The following is a 22,325-nucleotide window of genomic DNA, read 5'->3' on the forward strand; positions in this document are numbered from 1 at the left end:
CAAAAAGTGAGAAAATGTAGCTTCTGCGTTTAGTTAAAACTTCAACACAGACTTTTCCTCCAAATTTGATTTTAGAATAAAACAGGAAAACATAAATCACTTCACTTTAAACTCATTTATAGTCAAAATCTTTCGTTTAAATCATGTTTTGCAAAATGCTCACAAACACAGTGATTTTGGGCTGTTTGGAAGAGATTATAAAGAGCTTATTTAGCTCATCTCATCATATATGCACATGCTGCAGCTCCTTGGAAATAACTTCTAACCTTCCTACAAGCTCGTTTTAGCGCATTTCAATAAGTTTTGCCAAAGGTATGAAATAAGATAAAAAAACATTACAGAAGATAATAAACTCTAATGTTATAAGCACTAGTGCTTAACTAAGTTGTTCACCGAAACACTAGGAAAAACTAAAAACTATAGTTTCTCAGAAAAGCTTAATTTCACCTCAATTTTCAACATTTCCTTTTTTCTTTGTAAAAGCCTAACTAAACAAATGTTAAATGTGAGAAATGCATTATAATAACTTAACGATAAACCTTAAACATAGGTGTCAATTAAAACAAATGAAAACAAGAAATAATTGATGATGTTAGTACCAATTGCAATTGAACTTGGTGATTCTGAGACTCCGCTTCGGCAAGTTCACGTTGGCGTTGATCAAGGGAGGATTGGAGTTCAGAAACCTGAGACTCAAGCTTGGAGAACTCGGCGGCGAGAGAGATATACTTCTGCTCGATGAGGGAGCAGTTCTGTTCGGCGTTGATGTCGGCGGCATCAGCCCTAGCGCGAACAGTATCGAGGTCGTGAAGGAGGCCGCGGATGAAGGCGTCGGCCTTGGCGGCGACGGTGGCGGCATCGCCGGAGAACTTGGAGAGCTCCTCGTCGGAGATGAAGATGGGCATTGGTAAACCCTAATCGGAGAGTTTGAGAGGAAACAGTGAAAGTGTTTTTATTTTGTTTTTTATTTTTATTTTGTTTTTGTTTTTTAGGAAAAGTGAAATGAGAAGAAAAGGGAAATGAGAGAATTTGAAGATAAAAGTGACGAAGCGAATTTCGAGAATGAGAATAGTTATTAATAATTGAAAATGGCGAGAAGGGTGTCAATGGGTTGAGTTTATTTGTATCTAATGGTTAGATGTAGGGATGGCAATGGGTACTCCTACCCATGTTGAAACCCCGAAGTATTACCCAAACTCGTCCATATTTATGTGTATGTTTTTCGTAGATGTTTCTAGGTATCCGATGATATAATGGATACCAACAAATTTCTTGCATTTTTAACGAAATTATAATTCTTATTTAATCATATATATTTCTAGACTGCATTGCACCACCAAATTCAAAAACTTAAATTCAACGACTCTTTTTAACATTGAAGATTCCTCATCAAAATTCAATCATTCCTACAAAGTTTTAAATTTAAATTATTTTTAAAATATTAAGTCTTCAACAAAGTGAAATAAGAAATAATTTTATTACTAGTTTCCAAATCATCTTCAATGAATAGCATCATTTCCTTCGATAGCACTTGGATCCTAAGAAAAAAAATCAAAAATTAAAATTCAAGCAAGAAACTTTAAGTGGTATCAAATTACAACTTAACAATATTACTAACATCAAAATCATCCAATACTATATTATTCCCAATGATTTCCAGTTTTGAATTTGAAGATCCTGCAAAAATATAATAATTTCATTCAATATTAATATAAAGAATCTAAAAAAATATGTAATTAATATTAATAGATATTATTACCTTTCATGTCACACATTTGCCAATCACAGATACACATCAATGCCTCTATGGTTTCTGGATGCAATCTACTATGATGAGGAGTAACAATTGGACATCCGGTACTAAATGAAGATTCTGAAGCAACGGTAGAGATAGGAATTACGAGTAGTGTTGTTAAAACTGTACCAAAAGTATCACTTTTGGTACAAAGTCTACTCAAAATTTATAATCCATATTTATAATCTACTCAAAATTCACATAAATAAACAACGTTAAGTCTTTAACAAATTCAAAGTCTAAATTAAAAAACATATATCAATCCAAAAGTATCACTTAACAACCGCAAAATATAAATAAATGACATAAGTTCATAACTCACTTTACAAAACAAATAAATTTGGAGTTTTAACATTTAACATCAATGAGTCAAAATTGTCTCATATGAATATTATACTTTTCGACCAAATCCTATCTTCAGATAGTACTCCAAGATTACACAAATGTCACTGAGATTAGATACGAATGTTAGGAACCAAAATGTATAATCTAAGTATGTCTTGGAAGCATGTGCCTTGAAGTGTTGAAGAAGAGTTGGAAAGATGGGTCACCTTGTAATGAGTTTTTAAGTTTTTAAGTTTTTTTATAAAAAAAACATATGTGTATAAACAGGCCGGTTTAGTAAAATATCGGCCGGTTCACCGGTTTTGACCAGTTTTTGACCGGTTTTGATACTTGGTCGGTTCAACACCTGTACCGTACCAGTTAGGGGTCCAGTTCACTGGTTTTCTGGTTGAACCAGCCGATACGATACAGTTTTTATAACTATGATTGCGAGCAAATCTCTTGCAATTCTTTACAATGTTGGATATTTTATCACATTTACCTTCCACCAAGCTAAGATGTCAAAGTCTCCACCTTGATTCGACAATACTCTATCCTCTAAATATATGTCTAGTCCTAACATATGGTGTGTCGTATTAATATTTTGCTCAAAACAAAACTTTGATACTTTTCCCTCCAATCATTATTCACTCCACCCATTTCTAGGGTATTCTTCACATCACAAAGGGTATAAATGTCTCTCTTATAAGAGTAGAATGTCTGTTTCTCGTGATGTTATCTTCAAAGAGGCCAAGTTTCCTTACACTGTTTCTTCCACTCCCACATCCGACTACCAGTCTAGTAGTAGTGTGTGTATCCCTCTCTCGGTGGTGTCTCAACCTTCTTCTCTAAATACCTTACCTCTTTCATCTACTTCAGCCACTACTTCCCACCCTGTTACATCCTCTACTACTCCTTCTCACCAGTCTCTCACTTCATCCTCATCCACGTGTGTGTCTCCATCTTCACTGGTTCCTGGTCCTAGTCAGGTGTTGCCTATTAATTCTCATCCAATACTCACAAGGTCAAAAACTGTCCACTCTAGGACTGTATCTTCTCCTAGTGCTTTTACTGCCTATGTTGAACCAAAAACAACAAAGATTTCCTTATCTCTTCATGAGTGGAGAAATGTTATGGAAGCAAAATTTGATGTTTTGATGAAAAATGACACTTGGAGTTTGGTTCCTTTACCTGAGGGTAGAGAAGCTATTGGGTGCAAATGGGTGTTCAAGGTAAAAAAAATCCTGATGATACCATTAATAAATACAAAGCACGGTTGGTTGCTAAGGGGTTTCATCAAAAACCTGGTTTTGACTGCAATGAGACATTCTCTCCCATTGTAAGACCAGTCTCTGTAAGGGTTGTGTTAACCTTAGCTCTTACCTATGGATAGGATGTTGAACAAATTGATGTCAATAATGTTTTCCTAAATGGAGTTCTTGAGGAGGTAGTTTACATGCAACAATCAGAGGGGTTCAAGTCCTTAGACAACACTTTAGTCTGCAAGTTGAACAATGCTATCTATGGTCTCAAACAAGATCCTAGGGACTGGTGTGATAAACTTGCAGGAGGAATGCTCTAAGTCTCTCAATAACTCCCTGGGACTCGATTCTTCCTCCCAGGGTTCAAATCCACAGACAACACTTTGATTTTCGAAAGTGCAGATGTGATCACTCTCTTTTTCTCTTAACTACTTCTACGCATAAATTGTTTGTCTTGTGCTATGTTGATGACATTATAATCACACGAACTTCTTCCGCTTTGATTAAACAACTCATTGAAAAGATGAATCTTGCCTTTGCTCTCAAAGATTTTGGTGCTTTGGATTATTTTTTGGGTATTGAAATTCAAAAACTTCTGAATGGGTCTCTTCTTCTTACTCAGTCCAAATACATTAAAGATTTGTTACAAAAATTTCATATGCATAATATGAAGAGTCTTCCTACTCCTGTGGTTGGAGGGTGCAAGTTTACTAGACAAGGGAGCAATTTCTTGGAGAATGGAAAATTGTACCGGTCTCTTGCTGGGGCCTTACAATACATCACTATTACTAGAACAGAAATTTCCTACAGTATCAGTAAGGTGTGTCAGTTTCTTTCACAACCTCAAGAGGAACACTGGAAGGCTTTAAAAAGGATTTTAAAGTACCTCCAAGGAACAATTACTCATGGTCTATTATTAAAACCGGCATCTCCTCATCATCCTCTTTCTCTCTACACTTACTTGATGCAAATTGGGCATCTGATCCTGATGACCACAAGTCTACTTCTGGGGCATGTGTTTATCTTGGCCCTAATTTGGTTTTCTGGTGGTCAAAGAAACAAGAATGCGTTGCTCGATCCACAGCTAAAGCAGAATATCGCAGTTTGACTCTTGCTGCTAGTGAGATGATCTGGATCCAAAGTCTTCTTCAAGAATTACAATTCAAAGCCTCTGTTCCAGTTGCATATTGTGATAATATGAGCACTGTCTTACTCTCCAGAAATCCGGTTCTTCACTCCAGAACCAAACATATTGAGTTTGATCTTTTTTGGGTCAGAGAAGGGGTTATTAGCAAGCAATTACTTGTTGAGCATGTTTCCTCTGAGCATCAAGTTGCATATATTCTCACTAAACCTCTCTCTACCTCCAGATTTCTTCTTCTCCGAGATAAGCTTCATGTGACTGATCTGTGTACTGCTCAACGTGGTCATGATGGCTCCAAATTTAGGGGGGAATATTAGAGTAGTTCAGTTAGTAGTTCAGTTTTAACTACTTTATGTAACTGCATTGTAACTATCTCCCTCTTAATGTATCTGGCCCCTATGCCTGTCCAGATACATTTCCAAATTCAAGGGCAATGTATCTTCCAAATTCAAAGTTATCATAATTCTGACAAACAAGATGAAAATAAAACACTTACCCATAACAAAACCAAAAGTTCCTTAATGCCTTAAAGCAAAATATTCCAAAGGCCAAATTCAAACAGCACTACAGTGCATTGGAGTTTAAGAAAACTTATAAACTGGGTGAATTGGAGTCTGAAAGCACTCAAATTTGAGTGAGTTGGATATCTAAAAAGCACATCATCAAGGAAGTTGAGTATTCTGAGATAAGGTTCTGAACAGAAAGGCTCCAAGTTTAAGAAGGAAGACAGATTTAAGGAAGTTTTAAATCTTACTTTGTCTATGATGTGAATGGAGAGACTGCTTCATAGACGCAGAGATTTGCAAAAGGACCCAACATTCCCTTTTCTTGTTCACTTTAGAGGTTGCAAACTAGTTAATAGCAAAACATAGCAAAGAGAAGGCACCCCAAAAATTCAATACTGGAGCAGGTACAAAAAAAATTAAACTTCAAAATTGCAATAGCATATGATTACGCTTTGGCTTCTCTTCTTTCACTGCCTATGACTTCTAAATTTTCTACCATATATGAACTCTCCCTTCGATGGATTTCCATCTACATGTACATAAAAAGGTTGGGAAGCTTCTGTGTTTGAGATTTTCTTTCATGTTCCTTTTGTGTTATCAGTTTTTCCTGTTTTCGAGGAACTGTGCCCCCACTTTTCTCTTAGATAAATAAATTCAAAGTAAATTTAAAAATATTATTAAGAAAACATGCATACACACAACCATAAGGCACCACAAGGCATGTGATTAGTATTGAAAATTACCATCTAGCCACATGTGATAGATCAATTATTTTCTACCCTTTCATTATTCTCAAGCATGATAAACACCTAATCTAAATTACAATCAAAACATGCATACACACACAACCATAAGGCACCACAAGGCATGTGATTAGTATTGAAAATTATCATTTAGTCACATGTGATAGATCTATTATTTTCTAACCTTTCATTATTTTCAAGCATGATAAACGCCTAATCTAAATTACAATCAAAGCCTCTTTCTTGTTTGTTTGACTTATAATCTCCAATATATTCCACTATTATGACATGAAGCTATATTTGATGCCTAACTATATTAAAACCATGTCTAAAAAGATAATTGAAGAGGGGGAAGAAGCATGACAAAGCTAGTGAGAGCACTCACAGTGGAGAGCTCAGCAGAAAATCGCTCTTCATTGGCGGCAGCAGCATCTTTAACAGAAATTAATTCCTAAAAAGGAAAAGGGAAAGAAGAAAAAGAAGAAAGATAGGCATGGTTTGAGATAAGATGAATCTATGCATCACATTTTAAGATAACTATCTGAATGTTTGTAACCTCTTGTGTAGATTTAAGGCTCACTTCTAGCTCCCTCACTCTATCCTTATTCCACTGTAGAGACTTAGAGCATTCACTAAATTGTCTCTCTACCTGAAAATAGTTACAATAAATCAAAATATTAAAGCATCAAACAACAAACAAACTAAAACAGAAAATAGTAATATTCTATTAAATATTAAAAAACTGCATACGTTTGTAAGCCTAGAAGACATATCAGCATCCAACTCTGTGTGTTTTTGGCGCAGCTCAAAGAAACTGTTAACTTTACCAGTCAATTCATCATCAAGCCAAGCATTCTGCCTCTCCAGAATCTCCTTTTCCTACTTGAACACATTGTACGGTTAATAGCGAAGTCAAATGGTAGTGCTTGCTTCAGATAAAACAAGAAATGTGCACAGCATAACGGGATTAATAAATTTTAAGATAGAGGTATTTTGATACACATTTCAAACAACAGACATTCAGTCCGGCCCATTTGAAGTGTCAGAAATTGATTTGCATCATTGTACACCTTTTTTAATGACTAGCGTTGTTATTTGCCATTAATATGATCCATTTAGAAATGAGTTATTAAGAGACAAATAGACAGTCGATCAGTCAAAGAATACAGTACCACTAGTTTATCCCCAGGGCACAGGCAGAAGCGTATGTATGAAACTCTGCATTAAATTATTTTAGGCACAAAATAGCTTACTACCAAAATTTCATTGACGTGCTTTAGAAAAAATATCCCATAAAAATCATGTGAGTCCAAACAAATCAAAAGAAAGTACTAATACAGGAAAACAACTAAGAAAATACCTGCTGGAATCGAGTACAAGCAGCTTGTGATCGCCCCAACTCAGCCTCAACTTCACTCAAATGGGCCTCTTTTTTAGCAGCATTTTCAGTCAAGTGGACCTTCAATAGCACCACAACATCAAACACAAGCATTACCACAAGAATTCATGTATGAAACCAGAACCAAACCAACAATAAAAATACACCAAATAGCAGAGAAACTCACAATCTTATCAAGATAGCTCTTGATGGTTGCATTCTTCTCGCTAAGCTCCAAATCCTTCTGCCCATTAAACTCAATCAACTGCCTCTTTGACTTGTGAAGTTCCGCCACTTCTGTCCTCAACCTCTCTATCTCCCTATCCTTCTCAACCTAACAACCAAAAAACACCACCAAACCAGAACAACAACATCAGAAATGTGTGGCATGTTTGTTTAGGATTAAGAAATGCAAATCTGACTGTGAGTGAAGTCAAACACTATTGGGGCCTCTAAAATCACATTTAAAGATGTAGATGTGGCTTGGACTTCGTGCCAACATGTTTGGAAATTTTGCAATCACATTTGGATCTCTAGAATCACCTTTGCAAAAAGTGAGAAAATGTAGCTTCTGCGTTTAGTTAAAACTTCAACACAGACTTTTCCTCCAAATTTGATTTTAGAATAAAACAGGAAAACATAAATCACTTCACTTTAAACTCATTTATAGTCAAAATCTTTCGTTTAAATCATGTTTTGCAAAATGCTCACAAACACAGTGATTTTGGGCTGTTTGGAAGAGATTATAAAGAGCTTATTTAGCTCATCTCATCATATATGCACATGCTGCAGCTCCTTGGAAATAACTTCTAACCTTCCTACAAGCTCGTTTTAGCGCATTTCAATAAGTTTTGCCAAAGGTATGAAATAAGATAAAAAAACATTACAGAAGATAATAAACTCTAATGTTATAAGCACTAGTGCTTAACTAAGTTGTTCACCGAAACACTAGGAAAAACTAAAAACTATAGTTTCTCAGAAAAGCTTAATTTCACCTCAATTTTCAACATTTCCTTTTTTCTTTGTAAAAGCCTAACTAAACAAATGTTAAATGTGAGAAATGCATTATAATAACTTAACGATAAACCTTAAACATAGGTGTCAATTAAAACAAATGAAAACAAGAAATAATTGATGATGTTAGTACCAATTGCAATTGAACTTGGTGATTCTGAGACTCCGCTTCGGCAAGTTCACGTTGGCGTTGATCAAGGGAGGATTGGAGTTCAGAAACCTGAGACTCAAGCTTGGAGAACTCGGCGGCGAGAGAGATATACTTCTGCTCGATGAGGGAGCAGTTCTGTTCGGCGTTGATGTCGGCGGCATCAGCCCTAGCGCGAACAGTATCGAGGTCGTGAAGGAGGCCGCGGATGAAGGCGTCGGCCTTGGCGGCGACGGTGGCGGCATCGCCGGAGAACTTGGAGAGCTCCTCGTCGGAGATGAAGATGGGCATTGGTAAACCCTAATCGGAGAGTTTGAGAGGAAACAGTGAAAGTGTTTTTATTTTGTTTTTTATTTTTATTTTGTTTTTGTTTTTTAGGAAAAGTGAAATGAGAAGAAAAGGGAAATGAGAGAATTTGAAGATAAAAGTGACGAAGCGAATTTCGAGAATGAGAATAGTTATTAATAATTGAAAATGGCGAGAAGGGTGTCAATGGGTTGAGTTTATTTGTATCTAATGGTTAGATGTAGGGATGGCAATGGGTACTCCTACCCATGTTGAAACCCCGAAGTATTACCCAAACTCGTCCATATTTATGTGTATGTTTTTCGTAGATGTTTCTAGGTATCCGATGATATAATGGATACCAACAAATTTCTTGCATTTTTAACGAAATTATAATTCTTATTTAATCATATATATTTCTAGACTGCATTGCACCACCAAATTCAAAAACTTAAATTCAACGACTCTTTTTAACATTGAAGATTCCTCATCAAAATTCAATCATTCCTACAAAGTTTTAAATTTAAATTATTTTTAAAATATTAAGTCTTCAACAAAGTGAAATAAGAAATAATTTTATTACTAGTTTCCAAATCATCTTCAATGAATAGCATCATTTCCTTCGATAGCACTTGGATCCTAAGAAAAAAAATCAAAAATTAAAATTCAAGCAAGAAACTTTAAGTGGTATCAAATTACAACTTAACAATATTACTAACATCAAAATCATCCAATACTATATTATTCCCAATGATTTCCAGTTTTGAATTTGAAGATCCTGCAAAAATATAATAATTTCATTCAATATTAATATAAAGAATCTAAAAAAATATGTAATTAATATTAATAGATATTATTACCTTTCATGTCACACATTTGCCAATCACAGATACACATCAATGCCTCTATGGTTTCTGGATGCAATCTACTATGATGAGGAGTAACAATTGGACATCCGGTACTAAATGAAGATTCTGAAGCAACGGTAGAGATAGGAATTACGAGTAGTGTTGTTAAAACTGTACCAAAAGTATCACTTTTGGTACAAAGTCTACTCAAAATTTATAATCCATATTTATAATCTACTCAAAATTCACATAAATAAACAACGTTAAGTCTTTAACAAATTCAAAGTCTAAATTAAAAAACATATATCAATCCAAAAGTATCACTTAACAACCGCAAAATATAAATAAATGACATAAGTTCATAACTCACTTTACAAAACAAATAAATTTGGAGTTTTAACATTTAACATCAATGAGTCAAAATTGTCTCATATGAATATTATACTTTTCGACCAAATCCTATCTTCAGATAGTACTCCAAGATTACACAAATGTCACTGAGATTAGATACGAATGTTAGGAACCAAAATGTATAATCTAAGTATGTCTTGGAAGCATGTGCCTTGAAGTGTTGAAGAAGAGTTGGAAAGATGGGTCACCTTGTAATGAGTTTTTAAGTTTTTAAGTTTTTTTATAAAAAAAACATATGTGTATAAACAGGCCGGTTTAGTAAAATATCGGCCGGTTCACCGGTTTTGACCAGTTTTTGACCGGTTTTGATACTTGGTCGGTTCAACACCTGTACCGTACCAGTTAGGGGTCCAGTTCACTGGTTTTCTGGTTGAACCAGCCGATACGATACAGTTTTTATAACTATGATTGCGAGCAAATCTCTTGCAATTCTTTACAATGTTGGATATTTTATCACATTTACCTTCCACCAAGCTAAGATGTCAAAGTCTCCACCTTGATTCGACAATACTCTATCCTCTAAATATATGTCTAGTCCTAACATATGGTGTGTCGTATTAATATTTTGCTCAAAACAAAACTTTGATACTTTTCCCTCCAATCATTATTCACTCCACCCACCGTACATCTATTAAATTTAGAGTTTGACTTTGACTTAAAAAGCACTCTCCTTACTCTTCATTTTAATCTCATACTCTTTTACCAAAAATCTTCACAAATACTTTTCATCTTGCTCATTTTAGAACCACGTTGTTGTCCATAAATTATGGGATAAAAAAACTAAGAAAATAGTTTGTATCTAGGATCAAAAACAGCACCAACAATCATCAAAGCACCTATATCACCCTAATACTTATCAAATTTGATATACATTGCTTCAGTCCTTTGATGAATAACAAGGTTAGTATATCGAAGTCAATCAAGTAATACCAATTTGATTTCACAATTTTTTGAAAAAAGGACATTCACAGTTGGATATAAAGTACTAGAAACACTAATGTCACATTATAAAATAACTTCAACTTTTGACAAATTTCATTGGCCATCTCTCAATCATCTTCACTCGATAATATTTTATATTGATTTTTCTCTTAATGACAAACTATGAAACACATCTCTATATATTAGTGCAACGTGGAACATCAAGAATGTAGAATTTCATCTAGTTTTGCAATCAAGTTGTAACTTTTCTATCTTATTGAATGCTTAATTGTTCACAAGTCTCTTGAAAATTTTCCTCTCTTTTCGGAGTTGTCATCCAAAAGTTAACACTATTTATAACTCTCTATTGCACTAGAGATAATGGACACACCATTCTTGACAATCAAATTCTATATATGAGCGTAATAACGCGTGTGAAATAACTGCTCACCCAAAATAAATGATCTAGGCGATATCTTACACAACATGCACTCAATCATTTATACATCCTTACAATGTCACTCTTCAATGTCTTGTGAGAAATCTCTTTACATAAAGGTTGCAGTGCACCACAAAATTCCTTAAATAAAACGTGATCATCATCTTCGCAAGTGCTTGTCTTGCAGCCTCTTGGTTAAATGCATAAGAACCAATCAACATTGTGTTGATTGAATACCGTTTTATAGTTTTGAGAAGTGTTTGCTTTATATCTGAAGTTGATCGGTGCAAACAACTTTATATCTTATTGAATGCTTAATCGTTCACAAGTCTCCTAAAAAATTTCCTCTCTTTTTGGAGTTGTCCTCCAAAAGCTAACACTATTTATAACTCTCTATTGCACTAGAGATAATGGACAAACCATCTTTGACAATCAAATTCAATATATGAGCACAACAACACATGTGAAATAACTGCCCACCCAAAATAAATGATCTAGGAAAAATTATACAACATGCACTCAATCATTTATACATCTTTACAATATCACCCTCCAATGTCTTGCGAGAAATCCCTTTACATAAAGGTTGCAATGCACCACAAAATTCCTTAAATAAAACGTGGTCAACCATCAAGATTGGGTAGTCAAAAGTTATCATCTTCACAAGTGCTTATCTTGTAGCCTCTTGGTTGAATTCATAAGAACCAACCAACACTGATTTAATACCTTTTTTGTAGTTTTGAAAAGTGTTTGCTTTATATCTGAAGTTGATCGACGCAGACAACTTTTAAAATGATTGTGCAAGTACTTTGTTCCTTGACTTGAATCTCCCAATAGCGCTTGCCACAATAATTGCAAGCTGCTGTCCACTTTCCATTTATCCTATGCCTCTCAAAATGATTCCAAACATATGATTTTGTTGTGGTCTAACTACTTTAGCATCATTTGGACTTGAACAATGAGTTTCATCTTGAATTGGAGGAACATCTACATTCATTGGAACTAAGTTTGATTCACCCACATTAGAGGAATTAGGAACTTGATCTTGTCCAACAGAGGCTTACTCAGGAAACATACAACAAAGTTACAATTTAGTAGATAATTAGAGACATTAAGAAGTGCTAACAAATGTGTCTTTCTAAATTAACATAAGATTGCCATCAAAAGTGCATACAAATGGATAAGCGGTCTCTATACTCTCCAATAGCCAAAGAACTTTCAAATGTCATAAAAAGATAAGCAATTAAGTGAATCCAATTATATGTATAAAAAGTGTTTATGACTAATGAGACAGGATCAACACCATCAAGAAATAATCATTCAACATTGAGAGTCATGATAGCAAAATGGCTAATTTATAATATATTAAGGTAGCATTTGTGAGAGTACTAATGTAATAAAACATGTGTTTTGTGTTAAGTTTGTCGTATTCTATATGTAGAACATAACAAAACAAGATGGTTAAAAAGTGGGACACTATATTCCCACTAAAAAGGTGGAAACATAAAAAACAAGATTGTACAAAATACTTTCTTCCATCCAATGAAAATAGTTATTAATGCTATAATTAATAAAATATAGAAATCTCATTCTATGGAACTAAAATCTGATTTATGCATCGTATCCAATAAAAATAGTTATTAATATCAGAATTGGAAGAAACCCAAGTACCCAACATGCTCATTAAAATATTATAGAAGGAAATAAATTGAAACATACATATATCATATGAAAGGAAATAAATTGAAGGAATGAATGAACAAAGAACACATAAGTGATGATTGAATGAATAGAACAAAAAACGCAATGTAAATGAGAGAGAACACAAAACAATGTAATGCCTAAGAGAGAGAAACATTGTTGTGTCGCCGTTGCCACATCACCTCATTGTTGCTGCCTCATAGTGAAGGAGACTAGATATCATGTGTGTAAGTGATTTGGGAATGAAGAATTTTGGATTTTAAGGAAGACAAGATAATGCGTAAGGGCTTATTTGGGAGTTGGATTTTGGAGGGGAAAGAATGGAAAGAGAAGGCTTGAGAGTTATCTCACAAATGTATTTCATGACTCCCAAGCTTTCCATTTCCCTTCATTCCCCTCCAAAATTCAACTCCCAAACAAAACACTAAGAGAACAGAGGTTGTTGGGAGAGTGGTAGGGAAGGGAGCCAAAAATAATAAAGATACATTGATTTGTATATTATTTAGACTTGTGTCCATAATATATCATATTTTGTTTAACTTAATTGCATTATCACATTTTTTGTTTAAGATATTACACTTATTTCTCATGTAGGGGTGGTCAGTGTAATGAAAGTATAAAAAATAAAGGGGTTTGTGTAGGTGTAAAAAAATGAGGGGTGATTTGTGTAATTTCGCTAAAACTCAGGGGGTGTCAGTGTAATTTACTCCTAACTTTATATTGTAGCAAAGATGCACCATTGTGGGTTTTCTTACCATGGGTATAGGAACTAATGTCTATTTCTTATCGATCCCTCTTAACAATTGTTGTTTCACTGATGAAACATTTAATCAGTATGATTCATAAGGCTTTATTTGGAAGTTGTAAGGAAAAGGAAAATAAAGGGATGAAGAGGATAGGAATGGAAGAAAAAAGGAATGCAAATCATTGTAAACATATTGAGTGTGAAACAGAGGGATCAAGAAAAATCTTAAATTGAGGGAATCGTGAAAATGGGTATATAAGGAGCACATCTATTGTCCATAAAGTGTATCACTTTCTATAATTGGTTAAAAAAATATATTTAATTTAAAATTTAAATAATTAAGTAATTTTTTACCAATCATAAGAAGTGGCACGTATAGTGGTATACTTTTGTAGGACAAAAAATGTCCACTTGTATATAGGGGATTTTAGAGGACTCCAAAAAAACTTCCAAAACATTTCTCTCATTTATCCAACTTCCAAAACAATTCTCTTGTTTATCCAACTTCTAAACATGGGAGACACTTTCCAAAGTCATTTTTTTCATCTCCTCCAAAGTCTCTCAAACTTAATCTATGGATAATAGTGGCTTTACACCACTAATCCGAAGGCATTCCTTTATTTGTCATTGAAACTGAATAAATTTGTCTGGGTAAAAGTTCATATATGACAAGGTTATATAAAAGAGAGAAATATTGGTTTGTGTAGGTGTAAAAAAATGAGGAATGATTCGTATAATTTTATTAAAACTCAGGGGTATCTAATTTACTCTAAAGTTAGAGTCTATGTTCGAGACAAGCACTGCTATACAAAATTGTGAAGAAGAATAAATCATATTAGCACGTTGGAGGGGTATACTACTAACCCTCGTTTTTATCTGAACCCATGTTGGTGTTTTTAACTTCATTTATGTTGCTGAATTATAAATTTCAACTTGGTTTATAATGGTTTAGTATTATTTTTGTCACTAATATTAGGTATAATCATTATTTATGCTTTCTTGCTTTATTTACCTTGTTTTCTCTATGAGCATATCCAAATCAAGAAACAAAATGTAAGATGATCTTCTTTATCTGTTTAAATTACTTGCTTAATTTTAACATACAAGGCTAGCTGAAATAAAATGTTCTAGTTAGCAGTTTACATAGATAAAATGTGGAAAAATATATGTTTATGACATAGTTACATGGTTCGGGGTACCTATTCTAATATGTCTAGTATCATATTTTATACAATTCATCACTTTTTATATTAATATTAATATACTTTTTTTTATAAGAAATCAGGTACATGTTACATCGAAAGTGGTACTTACGCTAAATAATGTAACCATATAAGAACGGTTTATGGATGTAACTATGCTACATATGGCAAAATATTTAAGTTTCTTTGATGCATTATTACATATACAATGAGAAAGAAAATTTTATTAATTTTATAAAATTAATTATTTTTATTAAAATTTATTAGGGTATCCTTCACCTTGGGTAAGAAACTAATTCTTTACCGCACTTAACCAATATCTTGTTGGTAAATACCGAAGGGAATCTAAATTCTATTACAAGTTTCTCTAATTTAAAGTTTCTCACATTTTAATTATATTATATAAAAGGTGATCTATTACACAAGGTTCCCACTTACTGCTATTTTGGGAAAATAGATGTACACAACCATACGCTACAAGTAGAAAGACTATTTCTAAGATTTACTTGTAACCTTATGATGACTAAGCAACAACTTTATCATTGCGCCAAGCTTACCCTCTTTGTGTACTATATTATATACAACCATTTTAGTTGATTCTTATTTGTTTTATAGATTTTGGTATTGTTAACTACCTATCCTTTATTATCCATTTATTCTTATAAATACTCTTACATAAGAACCTAGTCACTTATTATACCAGTAAGCTATTATGCACTTACAAGCTGATCTCTCTGTGCATGTGACCATGTTAAATGCATACTAAAGTCATAGTAGTGGTAGCTATGAGTTTCACAAAAATCTTTAATCTTTTAAGTACCAATTATAGTTACCTGACTATCCTATTAATTCCGGGTACCTCAATTCCACATATCCAAGGAACTAATCCTCTGAGATGTGTTGCTCTTATGAATCAAACTCTTAACCTTTTGATCATTTTGGGGATCTAAAGGGTCTTATACTACTAGACCAACATCAACATTTTCTTGATAAAATTGTTAGCCATTAGAAAGGAATAAAAAGAAGAAAGAGAGGAAGTGTTTGTTTCACAAAGTTGGCACATGATAGAAGATACTTATCTTATCTAGTTAACATTTTGAAAAGATATACATTAGTAATGAAATAGTACATAAGCACATGACAAATGCATTGAAGGTCACTCAAAAGTTAGGGAATATAACATAATATCAGCCAAGCCACAAAGTTAGGGAATATAGTAAAGATAAGAACTCCATAAACAAAGCAAGGGAAGGAAAAATGAAGGGAATGTGGTCCTACACTCCCTTTCTTTCAAGTATCCAACACAGGCTGTTAAAGGGAACCAACTAATAGAAAGGCTGATGGGTCACATGGACTAAAAAGCAAACTGACACCACACATGCCCTTGCCTCCTAAGTGCTCATGCACATGGTAAGTCACTGTTCCCTAAACTTCCCTTCATACACTTAATAACACCACCTTAAGCCTTTTCCAATATTGTTTCTGAACTAAGCATTGAAAAGCACACCCAAACTATATCATTCAAGTTCTCACAACATCTCACAATTCAGAAAATCTTTTAGTTCCTATATCTGATATATTATACACAACAATTAACTGAAAAGTAAACTATAGTTAGCACATTACATATGCTCTTCAGCATACATAATAACTTATGCCTTGAGTTCTTGTCTATTCCATATTTCCGGAAGTGGATCTATAGAGTCCGTTTGCGAGTTGGATTTTCGAGGGAAATGAAGGAAAATGGAAAACTTCAGAGCCATAAAATATACTTGTAAAATGACTTTGAAGCCTTCCATTCCCTCCAAAACCAGACTCGCAAACCGACCCCGAGAGAGCTGTATGGTACAAAGAGGTCAGGCTGTCAATAAGGTACATTGCAAGTGCCTGTGGCAAGTGATTAAGTGATCATTGGTGAGGCCAGCTGCTTGCATGAATGAATGAATCACTGTTGGACCAACAAACCTAAAGCCTCTCCTAACCATGTCTTTGCTTATGCTCTCTGATTTTGATGTCTTCACTGGTATCTTGTGGCCAAACTTGTATTGAGTTGAGATTGCTTTATGATTCACAAACCCCCAAATATACTTGTCAAATGAACCAAATTTCTCCTTAACCTGTAATAGCCCAATTTACAATACTTATATTAGCAAATTCATTACAAGAGATGTGTGCATCATGATCTGTATTATCAACTAAATGAAGATACATTAGACCAATACTCCTCCTACCTACCCCTCAACATGTTTATAGTTAAAAAACATACATTTTAGTAAAAATAATAATTGAGGGAGCCTTGACATTATGGTTAAAATTACGTCGGGGAGGTTATCGGTTCGAGTCGTGGAATCAAACTTTTTGCAAATGTAAGGTAAGACTGCCTATTATAGACTCACACAATGAACTTCATAGCAATATATTATTGTTTTAGTAAAATTTAATTTCTAATGTAACAAAAATGGTATATAATTTAAAGTTTGGCAGAGATTAATAAGCTCAGGTGGGACTAGGAATTAAAACCTCTAACCCACTATGGAACATGTTTGTCTCCAACTTTCTTGTCAAAAGGTGAATTAAAAAGAACATAATAAGATGCAGATGAAAACAAATCATAATTAATACATTCTAACTAATCTGGTCTTACCTACTAGAATATTCACTTAATGTTAAACTAATGTTTTGGAGGGCTATAACATGAAAAGAAGAAAAAGGGGACAAATTTTCAGACTCAATGCTAGCAATTACCTCTAATATTTTGTTAGCATTATCAACAACTCCTCTAACTTTGCTTATATCAATGCCATATTCTGAACTAATTGATATGAGTTGCTTATCAGTCAAGTTGGCCACAATGTCTGCATCAAATTCTGAAAATGCACTCCTGCACATGATTTAAAATTATTAGCTTCCTTCTTTTAAGGGACCAAAAAGATATGTAAATGGAACAGAGATCTGTTGTTTTGAACCATGTCTCAAATCTTGTCCAATACAATGAAAATATATTATGTCAATTAAAAAATTTAAATATTCATTATCATTGTTGTTTTTGCTTCTTCATTATTGATGCAGGACATAATTTGGAACATAGTTCGGACATAAGATCTTTATTCATCTATATGCAAGTGCCATTATGCTATAAAGTCATTTAGCAGAATCAAACCTGAAATCTAGGCGTTTTTTCAATGTTGAGGTCCAATCAGATCCAACTTGAGCACCACATAATATTAGAAGTTCAAACAACATCCTGATTTTACAATAGAGTTCATGTCAGTTATCATCAATTTTCTCTGTACATTTGTGTTTGTTTTGACTTGTGTGTTACAGAAAAAGGGAGAAGTAGTGGCTTACTTGTCATCATGAACTGGAACTCCCCATTCTTCATCATGATAAGCAGTATAGATAGGATCTATTCATAAAAGTGACATTGAGATTAGCACATTCTATTTACAAATATTGCACTAAGAATCAATATTCTAAATGTATAAGAAATGTAATTGTAATTAGAAGCTACTTGGAAAGCTTATACAAAGCTTATAGCTTATGGAAAAAGCTCATCACCTTCCAAATATAGTTCTTTTTGAATTATTTCATTAAAAAGACATCCTTCTGCACGAGCTTCCTACTTAGTGGAACAAAAATATGTTATCTTAAACCATGTCCAAAATTCTGTCCCGACTAATGACAATGTAACAAAAGAAAAAAAGAATGAATTTTTAATTTTTTAAATGACATGTTTTTATTGGTGCCCGCCAAGATTTGAACAACAGAACCTCCTTGTTCTACATAGTGAAGTTCGGGAAGGACATGTGAGATAGATATACGCAGTTTTACTATGAATTACCTGAATTGGGTGTAATGAAGCTGCACCTCTTCTCCTCATCAATTGTCTTTGTTGTAAGAGTGATTGAAGGATGAAGAGGAACAACAAGTGTTTCAAACTTTGCAGACTTTGATCTTCCATAATGAGCAATCTTCATTTTCCTTTGTGCTTGTTGTAGTGCAACCTGCTCCCTCCTCACTGCAGCTATGCTCCCTGGGGAGTCAGTGATGAAAGAGGATGAGTAACTCAATGATGCCTCAACAATAGAGCCTTTTCCATAGGACCCTTCCTTAAAACTCTTGGACTTTTTCCTCTCTAGTTTTGGACCCTTCATGGTGCTTCTTGGTGGTGCAACAATCTTTTCTGAACTTGAGTTCAGCCCATTGTTGTCGTTGCATCTCTTTATAGCCTGAGGCCTCAGAGACGACTTCGAGTTCGGAGAAACTGGTGGTGTCAATGAGGTCTTGCATGGATGTGGTGGTGGTGATGGTGGTGAAAGTGGTGTCACTTTCTTAATTGAATTTCGTCTTTCAATGGTTGGAACATAGTTACATGTCGGTTGAAGAACCGGACGGCCGTTGATTCTAGGCGCGGTAGTGGTGGTGGTGATTTCTAAGCCTATAGTCACTTTGGCCTTAGAGCTCCACATTTTGCACTAATTATTATTAAAAATGTGCTTTGAAGGAATGCTAACAATATGGATTAAGGGCAATGGCACAATGATGAAAGGGTAAGGTAAGAAATGAAGGACTTGATGAGGGATTGAAGTATTAAGAAGGGAGGGTTGTGGGGTTTTATAAAATGTAGGGAAGGTGGGAAAGGTATGAATGGGGATTAGCGAGTATGTCCACATGTCCCTAGCTAACGAGATTTCTCCAAGTAATACAAATATGTTATTTTATGTTTTTAAAATTTTTCTTTATAATGAGATATCACTTTTTCATTGGTCTGCTACAGGAAAATATGACAGAAATTGAGACAGATGATATGTGTCCAGAAAGGTAGAGGGAAGTTGTAACATGGGGGAGTGGGATCTGCCATACAACCTCTTGTGAAGGGTATTACTTTTTGAAAACTATACCATGAGGGGTGAATGTGACAAGCTTCTAAACTTTTGCCACTTGGCAACATCTCAAGGCTAATTATTGTTATTAAATGGTCTCCATATTAAATAAGTTCTAACATAGTTTAACATAATCCATAGATAACTCAGTTTTTTTAGGCCAGTTTTGGATGTTTAATCTCTATGTCTTTGAAATATGGTAAAGACAAATTACTATGATGATCATGGAAATATATTTTCTGTCTTAAACTTTGTACGATTCCATGTACCCATTGTTATTTATTGGCTGAATAATGCAAAATTAATATATATTTAATTCATATTCTACTTTAATGACCAATGAGAAACAAATGATATATAGAATGGTTTAAAGTTTGAGATAGAAGATATGGCTTCAATGATCACTAGTCTCACAGAAATTAATTGATCTTTGACTATTAACTATTAATAATTTATGATATGTTTGTCCGTTCATTTTTAGAGAAGAACGAAAGGAAATAAAAGACTTGAGGTCAACTCAATATATATTTTAGCTCTGAAACATTTTTCATCTCTTCGTTATCTGGAAAACTAACTCACAAATATATATCCTTAGTGTATAATTTATCTTTTGTATAATGGTATTAGAGTTTGGAATTATCAGCTTTCATTTAGGAGAGAATCAAAGGAAGGTTATTAGAGGATTCGTTGGGTGGGATTTTGTGTTGTGATGGAATCATCAATCATGTGTTTTCTTGCATATAACTTCCCCATTTCATGTATTCAGTAGATGTGATTTCTAAAGCATTTTTAATGTAGGAGTGATGTATAAGAAAGATAAAAATGTTAGAAAAAGACCAATCATTGGGTCCGTTTCTTTGTATCTGTATGGAATCTTATGGTCCTTTTCTTTCTCCCTATTTATGTGTGTGAATGGGAGGGTACAAACAGTTTTTTTGCCTAGAAAAAGCACGTGATACCCTTATAGGAACCATACAAAGTGAGCACTATAATGTCCTTTTGGGTTGAATTCTGTGTTGTAAGTTGTAAGCCCTATTTTAAATTGCGGTTGCGTTCGTGATTATGATAACGATTGTAATTATTGTAATTGTGGTCATTGTAAATATTGTGATACGGATTGTGACTGTTGTGGTGTTAACTATTTTGTGATTAAAAAATATTTTTGAATTCGATAGACTCAATGCAGTCCAAATGCAGTTGCACTACAGCCAAATGTGGCCACATCATTGTGTCACACTCCAATTGCATTATGATGTGGTTATAACGATCACCACAACTACAATATTGTGACTACATCATGTGGTGATGCGGTTTAAACCACTGGTTGTAACTAATAAAATAAGAGAGAATGAGTTCATGTGAAAAAAATTGTGGGGATTTTGATGACACTTAAACAAGATTTTTTTCCTCTCTTTTTTCTGTTCTTATATTTATGTCCAACTTCTGGTCTATGCCTTAATAGTAAGTTACAATTCATGGAACTAATGAAAATTGTCTATGGTGTTGAAGAAATTTTTTTGAGTCTATCCTTACAGGTTGGCTGAATGGATTTTGCACTTGAATTCAAGACATGTTATGCCCCAAAGTGTAGGCCCTTTCTACTTCATTCTTTCTTTGTAACACTTGATATATTATTACTAATTACAATTCTCTATTGGATATATGATATTGTCTCACAAACAATATTTGTCTTGCATTCGGAGCTTCCATAATTGGAAGATTTCATCTCTATTAATTGCAAAAAGAAATAAATAAGTATCTCTCATTTTCTTGTGTTAACTAATAAAACATCTATTCCCTCAAATGGTAAAGAATTTTATTCATTAAGATATTGAGTTTGTATAGTAAAAATTGGTTCTAAGAGAGTCTCACCTTCTTAATGATATTCTCATGTCAACTCAAACTACTTGAGATCTAATGACTTCATGATGGTGTGGGCTTGACGAAAAAATTGAGGGTAAAATTATATTCACATTCTTTGATGTTTGCATAAATTACACTAACACTTAGATTTTTTAAAATCTAAAATTACCAACCTTGAGATTGGCATGAAATAGTTCATGTCCAAGTCTTTAACAAATACGTTGAATTTGAAACATAGACTTTATAGTTTGAAGAAGTAGAACGATACTAATTTGCAACAACATCTCAACACTTTTAATCAAGTAATCAATGACTTGCAGAAACTTGATGTTAAGATTGATGATGTTGACAAACAAAATATTATTGTGTTCTTTGTCAAATTTATATGAACACTTGGTGAGAATATTGACATATAAGAAAGACCGGATCAAACTGAATGAGATCAAAACACACTTTTGTCCCATAGTCAAAGAAGACAAAATGTATGGGAAATGTTCAAGGCGATGGTCTGTATGTAAAAAGGAGACATGTGTGTTGGAGGAAGCAAGGCATAAGTGGTCCTTTTAAAGGAAAAAGACCGAATTCTAGTGGCAGAACACCAATATAATGCTTTACGTGCAAAGAATTAAAAAAATTATTGTCCCAATGAGTGGAGTCCTAACAAGACAGTGATGAAAGATAAAACATGAGGCACAAACATTGTATAGAATGAT

At 33.9% G+C, this 22,325-nt stretch overlaps 3 protein-coding genes across 4 annotated transcripts in view; all 3 read right to left on the reverse strand.

Annotated features, from left to right (window-relative positions):
• LOC109356540 (nuclear-pore anchor-like) overlaps positions 1–1,026 on the reverse strand; it is a 35,738-nt gene extending 34,712 nt beyond the window's left edge. For both annotated transcript variants that reach the window (XM_019599906.1, XM_019599908.1), the window contains exon 1: positions 600–1,026. In XM_019599906.1, coding sequence (XP_019455451.1) covers positions 600–905 — 306 coding nt within the window. In that variant the 5' untranslated portion in view covers positions 906–1,026. The remainder of the gene's footprint in view (positions 1–599) is intronic.
• On the reverse strand, positions 5,961–8,731 carry LOC109356542 (nuclear-pore anchor-like). Its single transcript, XM_019599910.1, has 6 exons — positions 8,300–8,731; positions 7,340–7,486; positions 7,135–7,233; positions 6,525–6,653; positions 6,331–6,423; positions 5,961–6,225 (listed from the first exon to the last, which is right to left on the reverse strand). The coding sequence occupies exons 1-6, from the start codon at positions 8,603–8,605 to the stop codon at positions 6,103–6,105; spliced, it is 897 nt and encodes a 298-aa protein (XP_019455455.1). The 5' UTR covers positions 8,606–8,731; the 3' UTR covers positions 5,961–6,102.
• LOC109356541 (probable GMP synthase [glutamine-hydrolyzing]) lies at positions 16,346–19,429 on the reverse strand. Its single transcript, XM_019599909.1, has 5 exons — positions 18,708–19,429; positions 18,215–18,272; positions 18,027–18,110; positions 17,612–17,747; positions 16,346–16,983 (listed from the first exon to the last, which is right to left on the reverse strand). Exons 1-5 carry the CDS (start codon positions 19,333–19,335, stop codon positions 16,723–16,725), a joined length of 1,167 nt encoding a protein of 388 aa, XP_019455454.1. The 5' UTR covers positions 19,336–19,429; the 3' UTR covers positions 16,346–16,722.

Source organism: Lupinus angustifolius, chromosome LG09 (assembly GCF_001865875.1).
Source record: "Lupinus angustifolius cultivar Tanjil chromosome LG09, LupAngTanjil_v1.0, whole genome shotgun sequence".
Taxonomy (NCBI): Eukaryota; Viridiplantae; Streptophyta; class Magnoliopsida; order Fabales; family Fabaceae; genus Lupinus; species Lupinus angustifolius.

Coding starts and splice junctions, on each gene's coding strand:
- LOC109356542 (XM_019599910.1), bottom strand. CDS start 8,605: ATGCCCATCTTCATCTCCGACGAGGAGCTCTCCAAGTTCTCCGGCGAT. Junction 7,487..8,299: donor ACCAAGTTCAATTGCAATTG/GTACTAACATCA, acceptor TTTGGTTGTTAG/GTTGAGAAGGATAGGGAGAT. Junction 6,654..7,134: donor CTTGTACTCGATTCCAGCAG/GTATTTTCTTAG, acceptor GTGTTCAAGTAG/GAAAAGGAGATTCTGGAGAG.
- LOC109356541 (XM_019599909.1), bottom strand. CDS start 19,335: ATGTGGAGCTCTAAGGCCAAAGTGACTATAGGCTTAGAAATCACCACC. Junction 17,748..18,026: donor AAAAAACGCCTAGATTTCAG/GTTTGATTCTGC, acceptor AATCATGTGCAG/GAGTGCATTTTCAGAATTTG. Junction 16,984..17,611: donor ATGCTAACAAAATATTAGAG/GTAATTGCTAGC, acceptor GGGCTATTACAG/GTTAAGGAGAAATTTGGTTC.